The 23,421-nt window shown below is 35.2% G+C and overlaps 4 protein-coding genes across 29 annotated transcripts; 3 read left to right on the top strand and 1 right to left on the bottom strand.

Annotated features, from left to right (window-relative positions):
* Positions 1 to 2,155: 2,155 nt before the first annotated feature.
* On the bottom strand, positions 2,156 to 7,413 carry LOC113743272 (uncharacterized). 26 transcript variants are annotated; one of them, XM_072049280.1, is made up of 8 exons: positions 7,326 to 7,407; positions 7,191 to 7,228; positions 6,664 to 6,710; positions 6,474 to 6,513; positions 4,439 to 4,477; positions 3,887 to 3,937; positions 2,639 to 2,718; positions 2,156 to 2,357 (listed from the first exon to the last, which is right to left on the bottom strand). In XM_072049280.1, exons 2-8 carry the CDS (start codon positions 7,221 to 7,223, stop codon positions 2,303 to 2,305), a joined length of 345 nt encoding a protein of 114 aa, XP_071905381.1. In that variant the 5' UTR covers positions 7,224 to 7,228; positions 7,326 to 7,407; the 3' UTR covers positions 2,156 to 2,302. The 26 variants fall into 26 exon arrangements, 4 of the variants coding, with proteins under 4 accessions (XP_071905381.1, XP_071905380.1, XP_071905383.1 ...); XR_011814589.1 differs by adding exons at positions 4,782 to 4,848; positions 4,946 to 6,099 and having other exon boundaries at positions 2,289 to 2,357; positions 2,639 to 3,937; positions 7,191 to 7,413; XR_011814588.1 differs by adding an exon at positions 4,782 to 4,848 and having other exon boundaries at positions 2,289 to 2,357; positions 2,639 to 3,937; positions 7,326 to 7,336.
* Positions 7,414 to 8,715: 1,302 nt separating this feature from the next.
* On the top strand, positions 8,716 to 11,326 carry LOC113688479 (uncharacterized). Its single transcript, XM_027206298.2, has 2 exons — positions 8,716 to 9,043; positions 10,813 to 11,326. The coding sequence occupies exons 1-2, from the start codon at positions 8,878 to 8,880 to the stop codon at positions 11,094 to 11,096; spliced, it is 450 nt and encodes a 149-aa protein (XP_027062099.1). The 5' UTR covers positions 8,716 to 8,877; the 3' UTR covers positions 11,097 to 11,326.
* Positions 11,327 to 12,443: 1,117 nt separating this feature from the next.
* On the top strand, positions 12,444 to 16,954 carry LOC113743307 (probable folate-biopterin transporter 4). Its single transcript, XM_027271291.2, has 7 exons — positions 12,444 to 12,810; positions 13,522 to 13,649; positions 14,243 to 14,464; positions 14,756 to 15,196; positions 15,462 to 15,659; positions 15,761 to 15,898; positions 16,324 to 16,954. The coding sequence occupies exons 1-7, from the start codon at positions 12,730 to 12,732 to the stop codon at positions 16,583 to 16,585; spliced, it is 1,470 nt and encodes a 489-aa protein (XP_027127092.1). The 5' UTR covers positions 12,444 to 12,729; the 3' UTR covers positions 16,586 to 16,954.
* A 2,248-nt stretch (positions 16,955 to 19,202) lies between these two features.
* Positions 19,203 to 23,323, top strand: LOC113743276 (vacuolar protein sorting-associated protein 22 homolog 1). The gene is made up of 8 exons (XM_072049283.1): positions 19,203 to 19,860; positions 19,984 to 20,094; positions 20,871 to 21,006; positions 21,498 to 21,652; positions 21,959 to 22,066; positions 22,584 to 22,673; positions 22,778 to 22,883; positions 22,985 to 23,323. Exons 1-7 carry the CDS (start codon positions 19,810 to 19,812, stop codon positions 22,880 to 22,882), a joined length of 756 nt encoding a protein of 251 aa, XP_071905384.1. The 5' UTR covers positions 19,203 to 19,809; the 3' UTR covers position 22,883; positions 22,985 to 23,323.
* Positions 23,324 to 23,421: the final 98 nt, after the last annotated feature.

Below are 23,421 nucleotides of genomic sequence, written 5' to 3' on the forward strand. Positions count from 1 at the left end.
AACTAGAGATTGAAGAGCAAACTTACGATTAACAAGTCAACACAATATATATATATATATATTTATATTTGAGACAGTGGCGGAGCTAGAAAAAATTCTCAGTGGGGGCAAAAATAACAAAATTTTTTACCTACTCTTTTTCTAGTTTTTTAAGCAAAAAAATATTCACCAACAAGTTGAAATGAAAAACTTTTTTTAACTTATTTTTAATAGAATTTTGTGACTCACATATCTTTTTAGAATATTAGTTCATGAACCAACTTACAGAACGATGTAATTCTTTCATTTCCTTCATAAGAAAACTCCAGGAGACACGCTTGAGATTATATCAAAATTCTATAGGTACCATAGGAATTTAAGGAGGCAGCAGGGCCGTGCCTCCACCTTAAATCCGCCACTGATTTGAGATTGAGTTTAATCTTGCTTTTACTATATATTTTTGCCATTACCCCTCTTTACGCCCTTCCCACCCCAACAAATCTACACAAATTTCATCTTTGAGAATGAGCTTAATCTTGCTTTTACCCTCCATTCTTTTCAAAATGGCCATTTTATTGCCATTTGCCAATAGAGAATAAAATGGCCATTTTATTAAAGACTAGGAGGGGATCACCGCGCAATGCGCGGTGTGAAATTAATAGGTAGTATGCCCAGTGTAAAGCCCATTATAATAGTTTTTTTTTTAAAACAAAATAGATAATCCATAATTAGGAGTAATGACTAAAATAAGTTATAAAACTATATTGGCCAAATATGTTGAATCAAGGCCAACTATATTAATCAAGAATACAGTTTAAAAAAAACTTCTATAAATTATTACAAGTTGTATGCATGATTGGATACTAAGTGTTTACTAACTATGGCTCAAGCTTGCATTTCTCAATCTCTTTACAATGCCGAATATCGTTCAAGAGTTTATTTGTCTTCCTCTTCCCAGAGCTTATTCGAATAATCTCCTACTGCCATGTTTTTATCAGTGTTTTGAAAACCGGACCAGACCGGCCGGTTCGACCGGTTGAACCGCGAACCGGCCATGGCTCCGGTCCGGTTCAATGCCAGGTTTGACTTTGTCAAAAAACCGGTCAAAAATCGGTCGGACCGCGAAACCGCTGAACCGGATGTGAACCGGTTATTTCCGGTTTTTGAGTTTTCCTTTTTTTTTTTTTTTTTTTTTTTTTTGCAAAATGTAGTTATCAAGATTCGAACTCAAGACCTTTGTAATAGAAGACCAATGTAGTAACCGTTGCACTATCACATCTTATTAGTTTTTTTTGATAACTTATTTATATAAAACAAACACTCATATTTCTTTTGTTCCATTTTTTTTATAAAATATCATCCTTTCATGACTCTTTCTTTTTAATCTTCAACACACACACACACACACACTCTCTCTCTATCATCTTTTCTTTTGCCACTCATTTTTTTAATCAAACCTCTTTATTTTTTATTTATTGATGTTTTCTTCCATATTTTAATTTTGTTTTTGTCCATTAAATTTAAAAAAGTTAAAAAAGAATTATTTTTCTTTAACCCAATTTATTTAATATCACAACCACTCACTTTTATCTCATTTTTTGTTTCTTATCAAATTTGCATTTCTATTTTCAATTCTCTTGATTTTCTTCGAACTCCAAACTTCCTTTTTTAAATTGTAAATTTAAATTCCAAAATGTAAATTAAAATTTAAGTTCACAATGTCTAAATTTTCATGGACGTGAATTTTGTATAATTTCAAATATTGTGATATTTTTGGATTATATTTAAGATTTTTTTGGTAGATATAATTGAAATTGAGATGAAATTTATTTGTTTTAACTTATAATTTAAAAAATTTACTTTTAAAAATCCAAATTATTCAAAAATAGTAAACTTTTCATCATATAAAGTATTAAATTATCCATTACATGTCTTATTTTGTACACATATATATTTATATAAATTATTTTTTAAAAAATTCATTGAACCGAGGTTGAACCGGTCCGACCGGTTGAACCTCGACCCTTTCACTTCACCGGTTCGATTAACGGTCCGGTTTTTAAAACATTGGTTTTTATCCTGCACAAGAGGTAATGCAATTTTATGTTTAAGCCATATGAATTTTATGTATCATTAAAGATATAATCTGGACAGAGTAATAAATGAACTACTCTGATGGAACTAAAAGGAATATAATATTACAGTATAAATTGAGTTAGAATTGGCCCAGCAAGAAGCAAATAAAAACTACTTTCTCCGCTATAAAATATGCAATTTGCTGGTAGCTATGCTTGATGTGCACATGCAATGGTGATGACGTTCTTTACTGCCATGGCCTTGTATGTGTCAAAATCAACTGTAGATTAAGCTCTTGTATGCTGAAACCAAAACTTTACACATTAGACAAAATTAAGAATAACACCATGTAAAAATAGGAACGAAATATGTGATAAGTTTTGAAGCCAAAAATATTGAAATTTGAGAAAAAAAAATGAAAGAACTAACATTTCCATGGGAAACAAATATGAAAAAGAAATTATTGATTAAGTAAAGAGGCCAATCGATCTCACAATTATTGATCACTATACCAGGGAAAGATAAATGATAGCAAATAGTAAAATAGTTCATATCCACACTATTTGTGGTTGCAAAACCATACCTTGCTTCTTGATAAGAATTCATGAGAAAAGTCTTGTAGTAGCCAGCCAACTCAAGCAATTCATCAACTTTCTCACTTTTCTTCCCAAAATTTCAAAAGCAAATTCAGTAAGCACTTATATGATTCATAGCAACAAGTGATTATTCAAAAAACAACGAGTGAAGGAAATGCAAAGGGATTTAGAAATTTGAGGGATGAAAGCAAATGAACCTAAGAGGGTTCAGCACATGCAGTCCTCAACCAAGAGATGTTGAATTTAGGCGAAAACTTGCTATTCATCAAGAATGACAGTAATACCTATACATTATTTGGAAACAAGCACAATCAAGTCATCCATGTGGTTTCCATCATTTAATAGAAAGGCAATGAGCGGACAGGATGACTTGGAATTCAAGAAAAAATCAAGCTAACAGGAATACCTAAAACCAAGAAAAAATGTAAACCACCGACCAACTTGATATGAACTATTTAAACTATCAATGAAATAGCAAGTTGAAGTTCCCATGGATTACATCATCTTCATTAAGAAAAGGCATAAGATCATTACATGCAATCTTGGACCAATCAGTAAAGTCAAGATCAACTGAAAGCTTTTAATGCAGAAATTATTAATACAATTCCATAAGGCTTCCATAAATATGCCTTTTTGAAATAGAAACAGGGCTGCAATGTAACAATTCTTAGATCTTGATTAAATTGGGAAATTTGTATTATAGGTCCAATTAAAAACAAAAGCAAAAATTTTTTTGGTTCAATAAATTGGGGAATTTGTATCAGTTAAGTTTCTTTAGAAAAAGTAACAAGTAACCGAGGATAGCATAAGGTAAATAAGTACCTATTTAACTCAAATTCTGAACTACATCAATTCAAAAGAAAACCAAGACTTGCGTTCCGAATCCAAAGCTAGTTCGAGGGTCTTGTAAAGGGTTTGACTTGGCATCTGGACTGCTATATCCTTCAATTTTAGTTTGTAAAGAACCACATTGATCATCTTCCAGTAGCTCAAAGACAATAGTGCCAGGCTAATTGTGATATTTCCATCACCACATATCTCGACTAATTTTTTCACCATAAGGTGTCAGTTTAGATTCTTTATCCACTTCTTCACCTTGAAATCCATAAACAGCCTCCAATGACTTACCCAAAATCCATCAATAGTTGTGCAAAGAATAAACTGCTAAATAAATTTGAAAAAAAAAGAAAGCAAAGAGAGAACAAAAACACTGAAACGATAACTCCTGCACATACCTTGAAGGCTGAAATAAGAAAAGTAGCCTCCTTATTTCGTTCTTCCTTCATCTAACAAAAATTTAGTGTAAACAAGCGTCGGCCAAATGAAGAATATAATTAAAACAACCTCATGGTAATAACATGAGAATGATTCAGAGAAAATTAATGAACTTATTCTCCATATTCTTCAACATGATTAACAGTTGTAAATGAAATATACAACCCACCATTTTTTCCTTGCTTTTTTTACATTAAAATAAAAGTCTATAGTTACATGAAGCAAGATGATATGTAGATTAATATCACAAGTTTTCCTCTCCTTTCTGAGTAAGACCCTTTTGATTTCACAGCCCTTTCAAGATTTCAATATTTTCATTTAATGGTTCACAAACCTTACATGGTTTGAAATTTAACTACTTCAACCATTAACAGCCTAGAATTTAACCCTAAGCATTGAATAAATAAAGTAGATAGCATGCTTAGCAAAGCAAACATGACATTCTAGTCGTTAATCAAACAATTTTGATCCAAATCCAAGGAAAAAAGACCCCAAGATGGAATTTCACTCACCTGAGCTATAAAAAGTTGTCCAAAAAGCGCATTAGCTGGCTGCAAAAAGAAAAAAAATGACAAAATCATTACCAACTAACTAAGAGAGTTTAACAGAAACAGTCAATCCACACCCTCTTACTTTGAATTTTTTACTTATAAAGAGTTATTGGCAATATCAACTGGAAAACAAAAATTTCTATGAACATGAAAAAAAAGAAAGAAATTAAACCATTTCATCTAAGGAAATAATCACAAGTTTCAATGCAAAAAAGTGAAAGCATAAAATATTGGATCTTAAGTAAGGATAATTACTTAATGGAGTTGCTTAAAAAGACCTGACAACCTCTTAATCATGACTTACACTGGAATTTTAGGAAATACTTCAATAAGAGGCAGATTGTCCTCTCCATAGTCCATTTCTTGAACATCTATGAAAGAGGAGTAAAGATAGGAGAAGATTACAGTTGACTTCGGGTAAAAAGAAAGAAAAAAAAATAGAAAAACAGAGATCCTAAAAGTATTTACTTGAGCAAAGAATTTCCAATCATTCATACTTGGTATCAAATCCCTATTTCTCAACCCGTAGCAAACATATAAAACTTATTAGAGAATAAAATAAAATTTAATCAAGAGAAAAAGTATACATAGAACAAGAGTGGAGAAGCCAGCAGTTTTTAGAGAGAAAGAAAGGAAGATAAGAACAGAAGGGACTTTTCAAATAGAAACTTTGAGTTGGAGGGGATTGAGATATGGAAAATTATTTGATGGGAATTGATTAGTCTTGTTAGCATTGAGCCAAACTCCTCTATTGCAGGAATTTGAGGGAAGGTCTCTGGTTTTGTAACTCCCAGTACTTTAACTCGCCAGCAAAGAGGAAAACAATTACTTTTTGCACAGAAAGGAAATGGGAGAGATTTTTTTTTGACACAAAAGATAGGAGAGAGATGGCTCTGAGGTCTTTCTGTCAATTTTTCTCATAAAAAATCTGAGGTAAGATGACTCCAAAAACACCTCTCCAAAAATAGTTGGATGTGTCAAAGAAGTGATTGTATTCTCAAATTCTAGGAAGAATTGTATGCCATTTATCTCAAAGTAGAGGCATCTTGTCCTCATATTTGAACATCCAAATGTGTTATATTTAGTACAAATTATCCATCCAGTTAAAACAAATTAGGAGTTCTACCAAATTTTCTTCAAAAGTAACATGCCCTTCCTTTAAGTTCTTTCCTGCATAAAAAACTTCAACATAAATTGAAGGTCTGCATCACATTCACCTTTTTGAACCTATCAATTGGAATACCGTCTTCATGTTTGTCACAAAATTTTCTGTTTAGGCTTATCTCAATTAAGTTCATTTTTACAAGTAAAAAAACTATCATAAGGTTCAGTTTTCCAGACTTAATCTTACTGAAATGTTACAAATCTAAGAGAAAATCATGTTTTGTAAATATAGACTTAAGTTAACCAAAACTGATTTTCCTAATAAGAATTTCCAAGCTATTAAACATCGTAGTCCATGATTCAAGAGGCAAAACTACAATTATGTAGCAATTTAATTCTTTTTTTGATCAAGGAATAGAAAATTTAAGGTGTTTTATTAAAACAGTAACTTATTATTTCAAGCAGGTGCTTAGAATATAATATTTGAGAATCCTCGTCTTGGACAAACCTTTAACCACCTACAAATAGGAAAACCATTTAGATTGCCATTGTAACAAAAAAATATATTGCTCAAGATACTCAGTTTAATATCCACTTAAGGTTCATAAAACGAATATTCAAGAGGTTTTACCAAGAGACAATTTATGTACTAAAACAAAAAATTTCAACACAAAGCAATCAAAAGAATAGCATCACACGATCTTTTGTAACTCAAAGTTTTGGCCAATGACCAATGTGACCTGGAAGTTCCTGATTCTCAGAGAAGAAATTTATTCATTCTTCAAATGTTGAAAACCCAATGAAGAAAAAGGAATCGGAAGAACTGGAGCAAATAGAAAGACATTTTGAAGATGAAGAAATCTATTTTAAACAAGTGAATCTTTTTGGTTACCATTTGGATTGCTTTTCTGAGCAAGAGATCAACAAAACACCTGCACGAAAGACACCAAAAAAATGACTAAAAAGAAAACTCAAACGAGGTTTGAAAAGACCAAAGGCCAAAGAAAAGTATACCATCATTTGAGCTCTGAAAAGAGCAATTTAAAGTAAAAATTAAATTAGAATGATAGAACAAAGCTTACGTTTTTCCCCTCAGCAGTTGTCTTTCACGGGTGGCCAATTTTCCTCCCTGTTGCAGAAGAAATCCAAGAAAGGCAAAAATGGAAAGAAAAATGGGACAATAAAACACCAAGTAGGTACAAAAAATAAAGTAAATAAATATCTACAAGCCAGCTAATCATCAATTATTCACCATCTCCGACCATATTAAAAGGTTTTTGTTGAAACTAAAAATAAAAATTTAATGATAAAACTGAAACGAAACAAAGACGTTAACCATGGAAAGAAAGGGGAAGAAAAATACCATATCTGTATTCTACAAATTCATATAGACAGTAGAGATGAAATATTAACCTTTCACTTCCTCGTTGTTTCAGAAAAGGACCAAAAAAAAAAGAAGGGGGAAGAATTGATTGTTTTTAGCCAAGGAAATATCAGGCAAAATGGCAGAGAAATAGAAAAAATCAGCTATAATTACTTGAGGTATGGAGAGAGGGAGATGAAGGAGAACAGGAGGGATAAATCGACAAAGGGAGGAGAGGAAGATTACCAGTCGCTTTGCATTCTTGAGCCCATCGTCCATCAACTCTGTCAGAAGAAAAAAAATTTGGACCCCAATTGAGATTACAACCTGTTTCAAGTACAATCAAATGCCAGAAATTCAGGGGAGAACTATGGGTCTCACGAAGATGGAATTTTGTCTGGAGGATAACAGCAATAGGGATCGGTCTTCAAGAGTTCTTGACACTGACTGATAGTTGTGCGTTTGACTGAGAGAGAGAGAGAAAAGCGGAAGAAAAAGGATTGAAGATCCATCAGCATACGATGCCGTTTGATTGATCAAAAGTAAAAAGGGCAAAAGACCCATAAATCCTCAAACCATATGCAAAAAAAAGTTCCAAAGGTAAAAAGTTCTTCAATATAAAAGACTTCCAAAGGTAATAAGTAGATCAACAATTAATCGCAAAAAAGTTGACAAATAATTGGGATTTATTTGGTAACCAAAAAAAGAGGTAATAATTACAAAAAGCTAGTAATTAAATGTTATATGCTAGGCAATAAAAAGTGACAATTCACTTCCAAAAAAAATTATCAATTGATTGCAAAAGTTGGTAATTAGATGTGGTTCATTTAGCAACAGAAAAAAAGTGTTAATAATTGCAAAAGGCTAGCAATTAAATGTTATTTATTAGGCAATAGAAAGTGAAATTTCTAATTAATTAATTAATTAACAATTAATTGCAAAAAATTGATAATTAACTATAATTTGTTGTACAACCCAAAATAAAAGAGGACATTTTTTATGACATTTGAAAAAAATTTATAATTAAATGCATTTTTTGTGCAACCACAAAAAAAGAAGCCAATTTTTTAATAATTCCAAACAACTGTTATTAAACATGATTTGTTGGGTGACCAAAAACTTGACATTATTAATTAGTTATTAACAATTAATTGCAAAAATTTGGTAATTAGATGTGATTTGTTGGACAGCCAGAAAAAAATTTGATAATTAAAGGTGGTTTTTGGGCCACCACAAAAAAGAAGTCAATTTTTTGCTAATAATTGCAAAAAAATTGTTAATTAAACGTGATTTGTTGTATGACAAAAAACATGACATTAAATTAGCTATTAACAATTAAGTGCAAAGAATGGTAATTAGATGTGATTTGATGGACAACAAAAAAAAGGAATCCAATTTTTTTGTTAATGTGATTTGTTGGATAAAAAAGAAAGAAGCAAAATTTTAGTACAATCCTATATGCAATTAGAGAACTACCACTTTTCATCCAATCAAAACTCGCCACTTCATCAATTTCATATGCAATTGGGAGGACTACCACCAATCGACGAATCAGAGAACGACAACTCATCAAATTGGAATCAATTGGAGGACTACCACCAATTGACCAATGGGAGAGCGCCACATCAGCAATTGAGTTCAATTTGAGGGAATGGCATTCACACATTTAGCTATATATGTTAATTACTAGGGTAGAAATCGAGCCAGCTGCTAATCAAGTCAAGTCAATTGAGTACTAAAAAAAAAGTCAATTCACTACTAAAATGGAGCCCACTCAAGGCCATATGCACCCAAGTCGAAGGATCCGATCCGGTTGCCTGTAGTAAAATTGCAAACAGGAAGAACGGGAAAATCACACGCCCGTCGGCGAGATTTTCACCTCTACAGTCCGTTAGTGGGTGGGGAGAAAGTTTTTCTTCGTACCGTGCTGAATATGGAGACCGACTCCAGAAAGCTTCCATTTATCCTTACAATTATTGCTGTTTTGGCCCTCTTGTACAGTGATGCCGTGAGAGCATGGACTGGTGAAATCCATGGCAGAGTGGTGTGTGATGTATGTGGGGATTCTTCTGTCGGCCCTGAAGACCATGTTTTAGCAGGTTTACGCTGAAAATTTTGTCAATTCCTCTTTTTATTATTCAAGCATGAATTCTTACTTTTTTTATTAAAAAAAATGTTCTTTCTTGGCTAGCTCGTATGAGTTCAATATTTTGAGAATTGCATAGTAAAATTTAGCTTTTAGCTGGTACCGTACTTGAATTGAAATTTGATTCTAGCGCTGATTGGCTATTCGGGATGCCCGAAGAGTGATTTTTTGTGCTGATAGTATGAACCTCTTTTTGGCGTAAAGGCTGGGTTTTTGGCATCAAGTTCTCATTTTTATTATGCTTAGTGAAGTTATTTGAACATAATTTGCTAACACCGAATGGATCGTTTTTGCTTGGTCTTATTGAGTATGCGGGATTGGATAATTGGTGGTAGATCTGACTAAAATAAAAATAGAAATAATCAAGTGTCTCGAAATTAAAAGGGAATGTGATGGTCATTTACAAAATTGGGTTGCCGAATTTGAGGGATGAGGGGTTAGAGCTTGGAAATTCACCTAAGAGAAAAGCTGGGATGCCCTGCGAATTCCAACTGTCTGTTAGGTTTACTTGCCTCGATTGCATAGAAGTATTACGTACTTGCTCCTCTATTGACATTGAAGATTAGGAAAGGCAAACTCGATGCCACTAGTCCACACCTTCTTATGTGGAATCCACACCTTCTTATGTGGAATCCACACCTTTGATGGTAATTTGTTCTAAATTCTGATTGCCTTGTCTGTGAGCCATGCTTTCTTGTGAGGCCCTTCATATGCTTCTGTTAGATATTTCCTAGTTGCATTGTCATTATTCAGTTACAAATGACAGGATCAGAAGAATCATGGTTTACTACACTAGTAGCTATAAGATGGTCACAGCATAAACAATCACATCTTCAGCTGATCATATCTCTTGTCAAATTTATTTACATCTGTTCTTTGACGAGTGTCATTTTGGTCTGTGTATGAAAATGAAATATTTGTTTCATTTTGTGTCGATGCATATGATTTCTAGTGAGATGGCTTCTATATGTGTAGGAATTTTATATTAGGTTCTCATTGATTGTTCCATGTTAAGGACTTACGTGCCCCCTATTTCCTAGCTAAACCTCCAAACAATTACAAAGGAAATTAAAAAAAAGGCAACAGACAGTATTTCTACTATTATTTTATTTATAGTAACTTACAGCCTTTGTCCTGAAACTTAAGGTGGTTGAATCAGAAGTTGTTATTTGTGTTGTTCTTGCTGAAGAAGCGAATTTAAATTGTGAAATTGTTTGTCCTACTGAGACTACTACACGTATGAGGCTGATATTAACCTGACAAGGAAACAACCAAGTTAAAGGTCAACATGAAAGGCAAAGTTCTCTACATGAGGAGGAGCCTCCCATGCATAAAGTTGATAACAGAGAGGTCATTCCTCTTGTGATTATCACTGTTTCATGAGGTTTAGTCTTATGACTTCTGGTAAACCTGTTAGGTGAAATTGAGGGTCCTATGTGGGGGAATTGCGTACAGAAATAACCTTTTGCCCTGGCTGTCCTATATTTAAAAGCAAATATCTCGTGGCCAACCTGAGTTTTCTGTTGCTTACAATTTGATGAACTGTGATGTTCCTTTTGGTAGAAGAACAAACTGTGGAGTTGTGTTTCTTATAAGTTTGATAGTCAAGTAGCAGTAGATTATTCAACAGCTTCTCTTGGCTAAAGTCTGTTTCTAATGCAAAAACTGAACCCTAAGGGTTTTTACATATGAAGAAGCCATTACTTGGTTTCCTTGGAGCAGGTGCTGAGGTAGCTGTTCTTTGCATAACAAAGTCTGGTGAAGTTCTGAATTACCAGGCGTTCACAAATTCTAATGGCGTATACACAGTGGCAGAGACAATGCCGGAGGCTGATCGCTGGGATGCTTGCCTAGCAAGGCCTATCAGCAGCTTCCATGAGCACTGCACACAATTAGGAGATGGCAATGCTGGTTTCAAGTTCAGCTACAATCATCCATCTGGCTATTCCCACACTGTCAGACCATTTGTGTATCGGCCTACCAATCTACCAACATATTGCATCTAGTGAAAATGTTAGGCACATTCCACATATACAACGGAAGGCACATTTTACATTTACAACAGAAGGTTTCTTCTGCAATTACAACTGTATATTAGCGTGTGTATGTGTGCTTTGAATAACGCATGCGGTATTTTGGCCGTAAGTTATCCACTCTCAGTTTCTACACTGCTGTGGTTGGTGTTTGTAAGTAAACCTGCTTTTAATGTGATGCTAAGATGAGTCGTAGCCTCTAAGACTCTCTCTCTCTCTCTCTCTCTCTTCATTTTTTGTTAACTCCAAGACAGCATTTGCTTGTTATTTACTGTTTTGCAGATTCCCTTGTAGTTAGAAGCAAAGAACTCTGCGGCTATGCCAGACATAGTAATGTTTGATTTTTCCACCACAAAGCAGGCCCTTCGCCTTCAGTGAGATCTGCGATGGTGGCACGGCTTTTATCTGGCTGTCTTGCATTAGTAAAGCATAAACAACTGTTGGCTCTTACAAATTCCACCTGCTGAGAAACTTCAAAACTCATTACACAATTTAAACTGTTTCAATAGATGGTGATACGAGTCTGAAATCCTTCTTTTCAGCACTAACATGGCACCAGAATCAGGCTTTATATATCTATTAAATCTCTATTGCTTGTTACAGAAATTTGAATATTTGGCATTACACGACAACATTAACCCATATTTGATCAGATTCCACATCTGTTTTCTTCGATGCACTAAAAACTAAGGGTGTGTTTGGATTGCAAATTTTCAAAGAAAAATTGCTACGTTTTTTGTGGATGTATTTTTCAATCATTTTTTAATCTCACATATATCAATTCACTACAGTAATTTTTCTACAAAAAGTCTAAAAAAATGCAATCTTCATCATCCTTAAAAGTTAAAAAAAAAGAAGAAAGGAAAATGAAAAAGATTAGTCTAGTAGAAAAAAATATTGCATGTATATATGGTAAAATGATGATTAGAAAATATGTTCGCATAAAAGTAATTTTTTTTTAAAAAAAATTACAATTCAAATTGATAATTATTCAGAAGTCACTATTCCAATTTTCGTGAAATCAACTTTCAAAAACTAAAATTAGAGTTCAAATGCCAAATGGTTTCTTTAGAAAAATTGCAATTTTTTTTTACCGATAATTATTCAGAAGTCACAATTGCAATTTTCGTGAAAATCAACTTTAAAAAATGGAAACTAGCGTTCAAATGCCAAATGGCGAACCATGAGTGAACAATACCACGTGGATAGAGACAATTGGACAGAATGACACGGCTCGCCAAACGGCCACCTTCTTCCTATTTGGACTTGGCGGAGTTGGCTCCCCATATTTGAAGTGAGAATGCGGTTGGCGCAAGAATTGAAGAAAGAAACGAACAATAGAAAAGGTGGTTGCGAACTTGAGCAAAGGAAGGAAGGCACGTATCAAAATTGAGTAGGCAACAATATTCAATAAAGATTCCCATCTTTAAACACGGGGATTGGTCATGAACATATGTAATCAGTAATCCAACTCCTTCTCTTGATGAGGAAAAGATCGACAGAAAAGAGTCAAAACCCATCATTAAACTAGGTTTTTCTCAAGTGGGTCATTGCTAAAGTAGAGCAGGAAGGTTGCCGCTGCGTACTGCAAAAGGATTAGTATAACATGATAGGCTGGATCAATCAGTTACGGATCGCATTTGGGGCTTCGTTTCTTTGGCTTGTTTGCTTGATTTATTTTACCCAGGTTTGTTTGCTCTCATTATTCTTTCTCGTGGTCTCCATGCGTTTATCTGCGACTGCAAGCATTTTTTTTGTTGGTCATTTACTATCTCGAGTTTTTCTTGTTTGGTCTATTTTTTGGTTCATTCTTGAGTGGAACATTATTGGTTTTGCTGCAATTTTCAATTTTGGGGAAGTGGGTTCTTGTAATCTTGGGCGTGGCCTTTAGGGATGGATGCATTCAATTTAGTGGATTTTGGTTTTGAAGAAAAATAATTTCTGAGTTAAGTCTGGTTTTCATTTTGCAAACTAGTGTAATCTGGAGTGGTTGTTTAGTTCTGAATTCACCCGAGCTGGAAATGCAGACAAAAATGGTTTTTGTTATTCTGACTCGAGCATTCTTTCAATCAGAAGTTACTAATACATGCCTTTCCTCTGTTACAAAATTGGTAAAACTCTTAACTAGTTAATACGCTCAAAGAACATATTGATAGTATCAGTTTTAGCAGTTCTAAGTACTATACTACAGCGGGCCAATAATTCCGCCGGTACATAATTTTATCTCATCCTGTTAATTTCGTTTCATCAAGTTCTATAACGTGGTCAACTGTGAAACCTGCTATTTCTTGGTTTCCATCTTTTGAATGTCTTGATGAAAAACCGTTTCTTCGTGATTGGTTATTTGTTTGCTGGAAAATGGTTCTTGCTTACTGACCGAGGGTTTTGGTGAAAGCAGGGTTTCAGGTCTTTTGTCTGGACAGCAGTCTCTTATCAGCTAAAAGACAATCTCAAGTTATCACCCTCAGCCTCCCAGTTTGTGTCTTCAATTGCAATTTTTCCATGGAGCATTAAACCACTATATGGGTATGGATTCAAGTTTTTCCTACTGTTTATGAACTAATTAACTGAACTTTTGACAGGTTTATTATTTCAGAATAGCTTAAGTTCTCTGTGATGCTTCAATGTGAAACCTAAACATAGTAGTTATGTTACAATCATAGTAACTTATAAATGTTATTCTTGAGATAAGAAGGAGAATGAAAGAGAAGGGTGCCAGGGAGGATAGATTGATAAAAGTTCATATAACCAAGATAAAAGAGTGTTGTTGGATTCTAGTGTGGTGAGTCTATCTGATAATTACTCATAAATGAGTGTAGCATTTATCATTGAAAGTGTCTGTAACTAGGCATGTCAAAGTTATGCCTTCTCTAGTAGAAATATCAGCCTGTAAGTATGTTATTTGCTAGAATAGAAATGAAGTCACTTTGTATAACCTGATAGCGTCTGCTTGAATGGAGCTAATAGTGGCTAGTAGAGGACGAATAAATGGTTGCTAAATCTTGCAAAGAGCTAATTTTGTAGTATTGTTCTTATTTTTTGTCCTTTAGATTATTGTAAAACACCAGTTCTCCATTAAATTTGCTATCTACTGACAAATTTGGCTATGATGGTTGTAGAATCTTGTCTGATTGCATACCAATCAGAGGAAGAAAGCGGATTCCATACTTGATCCTTGCAACTCTGCTCGCTCTTGGTCCATGGCTCATGTTAGGTGTAAGTGCATCCTTGAGGAGCTCAAGGGTGCATCTCATGATTCTTTTGACAGTTCAAAACCTGGGTTCTGCAATGGCTGATGTAGTAATTGATGCGATGATTGCTGAGGCAGTAAGGCTTGAACGGTATGTTTTCATTTTGAATTCATGTTTGGTTATTTGTACGATGAATATATTTATTCTTCTGGATGTTGGAAAGCATGATTATCTACTTGGATAACAACATGTAAACATGTTCAGCTATGGAAATTACATTTGATGATTAGTCTGAGGCTTTTGGCAAACCAGTTATTGAAGATATTAACTACATTTGTCTAATTTCTCTTTGGACACACACACACACAGACACTCTCTCTCTCTCTCTCTCTCTCTCTTGTTTCTGCAACATGGATTAAAGTCTTATGTCTACTCAAACAGGGCCTCTTTTGCTGGGGATCTCCAGTCAGTATCTTGGATGGCCATGGCTTTAGGAGGAATTTGTGGAAGTTTGCTCGGAGGATATGCCTTAGAAAATTTGCAGATTGACAAAATTTTTCTACTTTTTTCTGTGTTACCAACCATACAGCTATTTTCTTGTGGTTTGGTCAAGGAGAATTCCTTTCTGCCTGAACCGTCTACATCAAATGGTTTGCAGACAAGGAGTCAAAGGGTTCTTGATGAGGATAAGTTCTCTAACATGTCCAAAACCATCACCTTGAGGCGAAAGAAGGGCCACAAAAACACCAAAAAGGAAGCACCAGTTGAAAGTGAATTTGAGATTTCTGGAAAAGATGTTTCTTTAGCATCGCAATGGCTCCGTTCTCTGAAAATGGCTTGTTCTGCATTGTTTAAGGCTTTCCGTCAACCAATGATTTTAAGGTAATAAGTGAGAAGATATTTTGATAATTATGTTTGTTATCTTGGATGAAGTATGTAATATTGAGTAAAACTTAAAGCCTAATTGGAGATGGTCTTGTAATTGACCACTAAAGCTATGAAGTTTGATGAGACAATTTTGCACCATCAGTCGTTTGGCGTTTCTCTCTGACCTAGCTAGTTGATGACGTTATTTACTGTTTTGAGTTGAACTTTTGTTCTAATTATGTTCTGGTTCTATCTTAATCTCTTCCCTTCCATATTACAGACCAATGGCATGGTTTTTCTTAGCAAATGTAACTGTTCCAAACCTCTCAACTATCATGTTCTATTATCAGTCAGAGGTCCTAAACTTGGAAGCTTCATTTTTGGGCACAGCTCGTGTTGTTGGTTGGTTAGGTCTCATGTTGGGAACCTTCATCTATAATCGCTACTTGAAGAAAATGAATTTACGAAGAATTCTTATGTAAGCATACACCTGATTAGTTTATACTTGCTATGTTCAAAATTTTCGTTAGTTTACTGATTGGTATTGCCATGTGGTTATGATCTGCACATTCTATGCAGGTGGGCTCATGTTGGTCTGGCATTGTCATGCCTTCTGGATGTGGTTTTGGTGTCTCGATCTAATACTTCATTAGGCATATCTGATAAAGTTATGGTGCTAGGCGGGTCTGTTCTCGCAGATGGTATCAATCAATTCAAGTATGCGCTGCATCTTTCTTTTGCTTGTCTATGGGATTAATTTAACAAGTAGGATTTGTTGGGCACTTAACTTTCATGTTCACACTCATATTCAGATGTCTGCTATCAATTTTCTGTAGTCTGTCTCTACTCCACGTCAGTTACAAAATGTATGATTGAGTTCAATCCAACCAAATTTTGATTGTTTTGAATCCCCCTGTTGGTTTATCTTCTTTTCTTTTAGCTGATAGTGAAGTGTTAAGTAGGTACATCCCAGTTGATTTTTTTTTTTAATTAAGTTTACTCCTTTTCTATCCAAAAAAACAAAATAACACTATTTATTCGTTGTTCAGGTCGACAACGCATGTTATTGGACAATTCTATGATTGATTGTTAATGGCATCCTGCAGTTTCAATTATTAACTCATTTTCATGTTACTTTGCAGGTTCATGCCCTTCCTTATCATGTCAGGACAACTTTGCCCTCCTGGAATTGAAGGAACTTTATTTGCCCTCTTCATGTCAATAAACAACTTGGGCTCTACGGTGGGATCAATTGTTGGTGCTGGTCTTGCTTCACTTCTAGATATTTCTTCAGGATCATTTGACAACCTTGCTTTAGGAATTACTATTCAGGTTCTCTGCACTTTTATCCCCATATTGCTCCTATTTTTGATACCAAAGGAAGCAACTGGGATACCAGCATAGTTCCGTGATACAATCAAGTTTACAGTGGGATTCCTGATTCACAAAACTGCCTGCTGTCTTCTCTCATTTGTCCATTTTTATTTGGTCTGAAAGTAGAACAAGCAGGCAGCTAATTTTATTAAGAATGTAGTTTTTACAAGCGATTTTTGTCGAGAGCATAGTTTTAACCACAGGTGATTTTGTAATACTAGTTTTCTTTTGGCAGAGAATGTAGAACATCTGAATAGACAATATAGGATCCCTATGCAGTTGATTCTCCTACAAAAGAAACAGTTATAGTAAAAGATGCTGTTGAGATGTGAAGATTGTTGTGTATCTGTGACTTCTGTTACATTTATTTAAATCTTGATGGATTCTGACGTTGCTCCACTTGAACTCTTGCAACCAAGCTCTATATTCTCTTACTGCAACTTAAATACGCGTCAGTGTCGTGGATTTTTTCCGGTGAATAGTGACTGTAGCATATCCGCCCTGAAATCAGTTAAATCACCATGGGTAGAATAGGCTCAAACAGCAGCATTTGCATGCAAATAGATACGTGGAAGCTGAAGCCTTTTCTGACAACCACGTCATTTGTCTTCCTTGGATAGCTATCTTCCGGCCATGCAGAGCCTGAGATCAACTATATATACCCTTTGCCATAACCCTCCCAAAACCACCCAAAGCAAACTTGTCCTGTATAACAATACAATACTACGATATGCAGCACTCTGTAAGACGGACCAAATGGTGAATGTCAGAGCGTTTGCTGCAGTCTTGGCCGTAGCCCTCTTGGCTGTGGTGGGAGTTTCTGGCTTCCGAGCCACTGCATCGATGAGGAAATAGACCAACGTGGATGGGGGCGAACAAGGGCAACAACAGTCCCCTCAGAGGTGTAGACAGCAGATTCAACAAAGGCAGCTGCAGCTCCAACAGTGCCAGCAGTTCTTGCAGCAAAGCCAGGGGAGTCCTTTGGAATTGGTGGTACCCATGTACAATCAACAACAGCAACAGCAACAACTGAGGCAGTGCTGCCAGCAGCTGAGGAACTTCGACCAGCAATGCCGCTGTCAGGCCGTCAGGCACGTTGTTCAGCAATTGCAGCAGGGTCAAGGTCAATATGGCCAAGGCCAACAGGGACAGCAGCAACAGGAAGAACAACAATAAATTCTTCGACCGTCATTATTATATTCTGATGATAAAAATTTCTAGTAATAATTGACTGACTCTTACGGGGATGATCAATTTCTAGTCAGAACGTAAGATGCGTTGGATGGAAGTAACTGAGATTCTTAAAAAGAAAGTATCCGATGCCACAAGATAATGAAAGAGAGGAGGGCAATATTCCCGAAGTTTTCTTTGCAAACTCTTTTGGTTGATTCGATAAAAATTCCTTGTGCTGAATAAATTAAATAAGAAATATCGAACAAATTGTGGATGGAACATGGAGGTTGCAAATTTTGAGAAAAGACTTTAGGTGGGAATACGAAATGGCCATTTCAACTAGCCTAGTCCAGTACAGTTCAGTTCTCCCGGAAAACGGCAAAAATGATAATAGAGTGGGAAGAGAAGCCTTGCTCTCTTATATCAGAGCCAGGTTTCGATCCTGGGACCTGTGGGTTATGGGCCCACCACGCTTCCGCTGCGCCACTCTGATTTGTTGAATAAATATTGCGTATATGAATATTTAATATAAAGATTATGCAAATCGGGTAGAAAATCTATGCGATAATCCCCCTTACCTTAAAACTCATTGGAAAAAAAAAAAAGAATGGCTACCGGTTACTCCCATGGTAGTTAAATACAAAATAGAGAAGAAATTTATCATTAATCACTGATTGGTTCTACAGTTTCGGCGCATTCTTGTAGAGTTTAGATTGCTAAATGGGGGTTTTCTGGTGTACTTTGCTATTAACTGCAATGGGCTTTGATGTTTGATTTTAAGTGGCACATTAAAAAGCATAAACATTAAATAAAAAAATATAAAATTATTTATTAATATTTTATAAATTATTAAATTATTTTATTAAAAAGAATTTACAAATTAAGGATACTTTAATTAGTTTAGAACTAACAAAACACTAGATAACTTAAATTAGAGCATGGACTTGTACAATTTCTTTGGCACGTCAAATGCGAAGTATGAAGGAAGATGTTAACATATTTTTTGAAGTATATATATATATATATATATACATACATATATTTTGAAGAGTTGAAGTATATATTTATAAACTAGGAATTGTCATTTATGAAGGAAGAAGATTATATACTTTTGAAATATTTACAATGTAGAGAACTAAGGGATATTGAAGTCTGAAAGAAACAAAGAAACAATTGGACTTTAATACTACTTTCTTAAGAAATAAAAAAATAACTCCCACAACCATTGATAAAAATTTAATCAAATTTCTAAAGTTGGGTTGCTTCCTAGCATACATTGCCCAATTTCAGCATCGGAAAAATTCTGAACACAATTAACAAGTTTATCTCACGTATATTAGATTATACAAAAAAAAAAAAAACTTGAGTAATTATTGCAAATATTATTTCAAAGAATACCATGTCCAAACACCAAATAGGGCATTTTTTTTTTTTTTTTTTTTGTCAATCATCATCCCTACTCCTACTCTATCCTAATCTAACTACGGGAAGATCCAACTGGATCTATGAAAGATCGATGAGAACAGAACCACCACCGAACTAGATAGATGCACCACGCATCCGTTTGGATTTTTTGAAACACCACAAATGTGGCAAGTGGGAGGCAAGGGTAGCCTCCACCAGCCTAAGGCTGATGGTTACCAAGTAGGGTATTCAAAGAATACCCTAGTCATATTCGATATACAGATTAAACCAACAAATTAATTAGAAAGGTTATTGTAAACACTTCAAAACCTTACCAAAAACCTTTGTATTATATGTAAATTTTACTGAAAATTTAGCGAGATAGCCTTTATAGGTTTTTTGGGAAACTTAACAGTTTTCTTCTTCTCCTTTTTTTTTTTTGAAAAAAAAAAAGAAACAGTTTTCTTCTTCTTACGTTTTTCTTTTTGAGCTAGCATTAATGATGCCAAATTAGAAGGAAAAGGAAAGGGAAAAAGAAAATAGTAAAAACAAGCCTCCGCCCCTTAGCCGGCGATCAGAACTTGTCCCTGAAGTCTTTACTGCGTTGTGAACCGTCAAGCACTTCAACCAAACCAGAAGAAAATCAGCGGCGGGTGAACAACCTTTCAAGCTGGAGGATGAGGCGGAGACCTGGAATTGGAGGTTTGCAGAATGCTGCTGCCGCTAGAGTTCGTTCCGTACTTTATCCTTTTCATTTACTTATATATGTACACATAGATGCTCCATGATTGTTTATCAGATATATAACTCATTAGTAAAATTAATTTTTTGTAATTGTTTTTGGGGTGTAGGATCAATATCGGCTGCTGGGAGAAAATGTGGCGAAGCTTAGAACAGATCTAATGAAGGAGCAGCTATCTACTTTTCGCTCTCAGCTTGAAGACTTTGCCCGCAAACACAAGGTTTCATCTTTCTGTATCTGTTTTTCTTTTAATTTTTTGTATTTCTTTATAATGTAGTTATACTTGCTGGTTTTGGGGAGAGTAAACTAAAGGGTAGAGCTACAAATTGAGGAGAAAATAGGAGCAAAGATACTCCTGAATGGAAGAATATAGAGAATTCATTAACTGAATAAAGTAAGAAAATGTCATCTTTAAGTTGTTTGAGCTCAATGAGGAGGTAAATAAATCTCAGCTTTCCCTTTTTCCTTCCTGAAAAGGGCTGGGAAGGAAGAAGCAGGAAGGCGAGGGGCAATGGAGGAGGCAAGAATTGTATCCTCATTTTAAAGCTATGAAAACAGGATCCTCGATTATGCATTTGTCATGTAATTCGTTAATTTTTTATCCTGGTAGCCTTGGGACAGGATCTGGATGTAATGTTCTTTTACTGTATAAAAAGTACGTTGATTTTCATATGAAGGATGAGAATCTCCACAATGCTAAAGTTGTTTTCTTCGCTTTGGTGAATGCGTTTGCTTTCCTCCATGTTCCCATGGTAAAGCGATGTATGCCTGTTCCTTTGCTAGACCTTCTAATGGTGGAAGTGTCTGTGGATTAGAGTTACCATTCAGGACCATAAACAAAATTGGCATTGAAACAGTACTCCACTGTATTATTTTCAGTAAACTGAGAATCAGCAAAGTTCTGTATGCGATACAATGAGCTAATAGCTGAAGATATATGTTTTTTGTTGCATTTACTGATTTAACCTTTTATAATACTTGGTTTGTTTGGTGCAGAATGACATTCGCAAGAATCCAGCTTTCAGATCACAGTTCCATGAGATGTGTGCTAAAGTGGGGGTGGACCCCCTAGCCTCAAACAAGGGCTTCTGGGCAGAGCTGCTAGGGATTGGTGACTTCTATTATGAACTTGGTTGGTGACACTGCTCATTTTTATGTTGAAAAATTTGTAACTAATGTTACTAAGCTCTTCTTACTGCTAATTGTGCGGTCCTTTATATCTAGTTAGCAATTGCATTGTAGCTTATTTTCTATTTGTTTATGTTTCAGAAAATATGTCAGTAATTGAGCAGAATTCTATGATTCTTTAACATGCGCTAGTGCAACTTGGATCTCACTTGCATTTCCCTGGGCTCTGTCTACTTAGATCATAGGAATATTCTTTTGACTTCTGACATGCAATTATGCTTTCAGGATTGCTGTTACACACTATATTGCATAAAGCACAGTTGCATGACATATTTTGCATCCTCGCGTACAAGATTTCTACTTGAATAGCAAACTATCTCTTACCGTTGTCTATCCATTACTATATTTAAAAAAATTTTCTTGTTGTCCTTAGTCATTGTGCTTTGCTGGATGACTTCTGTATGTTTGAATTTTAATTGGTTTCTTTCTATGCAGGGGTGCAAATTGTTGATATTTGCTTGTCAACTAGAGCTCATAATGGGGGTTTGATCAGCTTAGAGGAACTTTGCAAACTACTTGGCCAGAGACGCAAAGGAGCTCGTGAAGCTGTCGCTGAGGATGACTGCTTGCGTGCTATTAGTAAGCTGAAGGTACTAATTTGCGTTTCTGCTAATATGCTCCTAGGTGTGTGAAATTTACTTTGAGCAGCACTATGTCCATTTGAGATGGTTATCTTGCAGTGCAATGTTTTGTTTTTCAAACTGCTGGCAATTCTCGATTGCTTAGAACTAACTATTTCTCCTTTAAGCCTGCTTAGCATTCCTTGAATCCTTGGCTGTTGTAAAAGATTATTGTTTGCTGAATCAATCTAATTCATCTAAGAGCACATGTCGATAAATTTCCAGCAATTCCAGATTGCTTCCATTGTCTTAAAATGCTTTTTGTAAGATTTTCAGGTACTAGGAAGTGGTTTTGAGGTGATCTCTGTTGGAAAGAGAAAACTTGTTCGATCTGTCCCAACAGAACTAAACAAGGACCATAATGAAATCCTAGAGCTGGCACAGGTTTCAACTCATTTTGGGTTTTCCTTTACATTTGTCCCAAATATTGTTGATATGCTATATAATCTACTTCTGTTATAATGAATATTCAAGCATCATCCATTTATTTGTGTTAGTATATCTGAGTTTGGCAAATTCTTGGCAAAGTTGCAAGAGTTTCTGAATAGTTTTTGTGCTGGGTCTAGTTTTATTGGTCTTTATTGGTTTTACAATCGCCTGTATGACCTATAGTATAACTGATTGTCTATATCTAGCTTCATTTTAACATATATGGTTGTGTCCCACTGAATAGGCTGTAACTTAGGCAAACTGTTTCATGCATGCGAAGGAAGAGGAATTGAAATATGCTTAATGCATACTTGATTATCAATTTCATCAGTTTGAGTTACCTACCTCCCACGCTTATAATCTGTCCTCATTTATTTATTTTTCTCACTTTCAAAGCATCAATGTTGCATTAGTGGCTTAAAATCTCTTAGTCTAGATGTAGGTTGGCATAGTGATATTGCTATTCCTGCAGGCTCAAGGCTTTGTGACAGTTGATGAGGTACAGAGACGGCTTTCCTGGCCTTCTGGGCGTGCCACTGATGCCCTTGAAACTTTATTAGATGTAAGTTTCTGCTGCTGTTTTTACATCTCATTTTGCAAAATTTGCACTTGTGCTTTGTTCTGTAGTTCCTTTTGGGAGCTTGTAACCCTTGTCCTGCAATGCAGGAAGGTCTTGCAATGATTGATGATGGTGATAAAGATGGAAGACGACGATACTGGTTTCCATGTGTATCTTCTATATCTTCATATGCAGGAGCTGATACCTCCTAAGGTTTTTCTTTTTACCACTAGCTGCTTTATGCAAAAAAAGTCAGAATCTATGAAGGATCTCATAGGCATGATGACATCATCTCCTTTTCTCCTTCCCTACAGGTTATGAAACATGACAATGAGACGATCCTTCTTGTATACACATGAAGAATTGTCAATCTGATTGTGGTCTGATTAGCAAGGCAAAATAACCTCTCTGCTGTTAACATTCTACATTTGCAAAGTTATCCATGCAAATCTCTTGGTGATTTTATATAGGAGGTGGGTGTGGTATTGGGAATTGGTGGTTGAAGTTGTAGTTGTGAAAGTAGTACAGGTTTAGAATCAAACTGTACATGCTTTTGTACATGAAGCAGCCAAAAAAGTGAACGCAAATTTCAAAATATACACAGATCTTCTCTTTCATTATTTCTCAAGGGTGGAAAGAAGTCTATTCAGCCATGTTCTCTTCTACTATACTGTTCCATTCTTCTTTTACTCTCTCAATTTTTATTTTTTTTTTCAAAGAAGGCCCTGCGAAAGGGGGGGGGGGGGGTGGG

The sequence above is a fragment of the Coffea arabica genome, chromosome 5e (assembly GCF_036785885.1).
Source record: "Coffea arabica cultivar ET-39 chromosome 5e, Coffea Arabica ET-39 HiFi, whole genome shotgun sequence".
NCBI lineage: Eukaryota > Viridiplantae > Streptophyta > Magnoliopsida > Gentianales > Rubiaceae > Coffea > Coffea arabica.

Coding starts and splice junctions, on each gene's coding strand:
- LOC113743272 (XM_072049279.1), bottom strand. CDS start 7,223: ATGGACGATGGGCTCAAGAATGCAAAGCGACTG. Junction 3,938..4,438: donor GACAACTTTTTATAGCTCAG/GTGAGTGAAATT, acceptor AATTTTTGTTAG/ATGAAGGAAGAACGAAATAA. Junction 2,719..3,886: donor TTCTTATTTCAGCCTTCAAG/GTATGTGCAGGA, acceptor AATTTTGGGAAG/AAAAGTGAGAAAGTTGATGA.
- LOC113743307 (XM_027271291.2), top strand. CDS start 12,730: ATGATAGGCTGGATCAATCAGTTACGGATCGCATTTGGGGCTTCGTTT. Junction 13,650..14,242: donor AGCATTAAACCACTATATGG/GTATGGATTCAA, acceptor TGATGGTTGTAG/AATCTTGTCTGATTGCATAC. Junction 15,197..15,461: donor CGTCAACCAATGATTTTAAG/GTAATAAGTGAG, acceptor TCCATATTACAG/ACCAATGGCATGGTTTTTCT.
- LOC113688479 (XM_027206298.2), top strand. CDS start 8,878: ATGGAGACCGACTCCAGAAAGCTTCCATTTATCCTTACAATTATTGCT. Junction 9,044..10,812: donor TGAAGACCATGTTTTAGCAG/GTTTACGCTGAA, acceptor TCCTTGGAGCAG/GTGCTGAGGTAGCTGTTCTT.
- LOC113743276 (XM_072049283.1), top strand. CDS start 19,810: ATGAGGCGGAGACCTGGAATTGGAGGTTTGCAGAATGCTGCTGCCGCT. Junction 19,861..19,983: donor AGAATGCTGCTGCCGCTAGA/GTTCGTTCCGTA, acceptor TTTGGGGTGTAG/GATCAATATCGGCTGCTGGG. Junction 22,067..22,583: donor AAATCCTAGAGCTGGCACAG/GTTTCAACTCAT, acceptor CTATTCCTGCAG/GCTCAAGGCTTTGTGACAGT.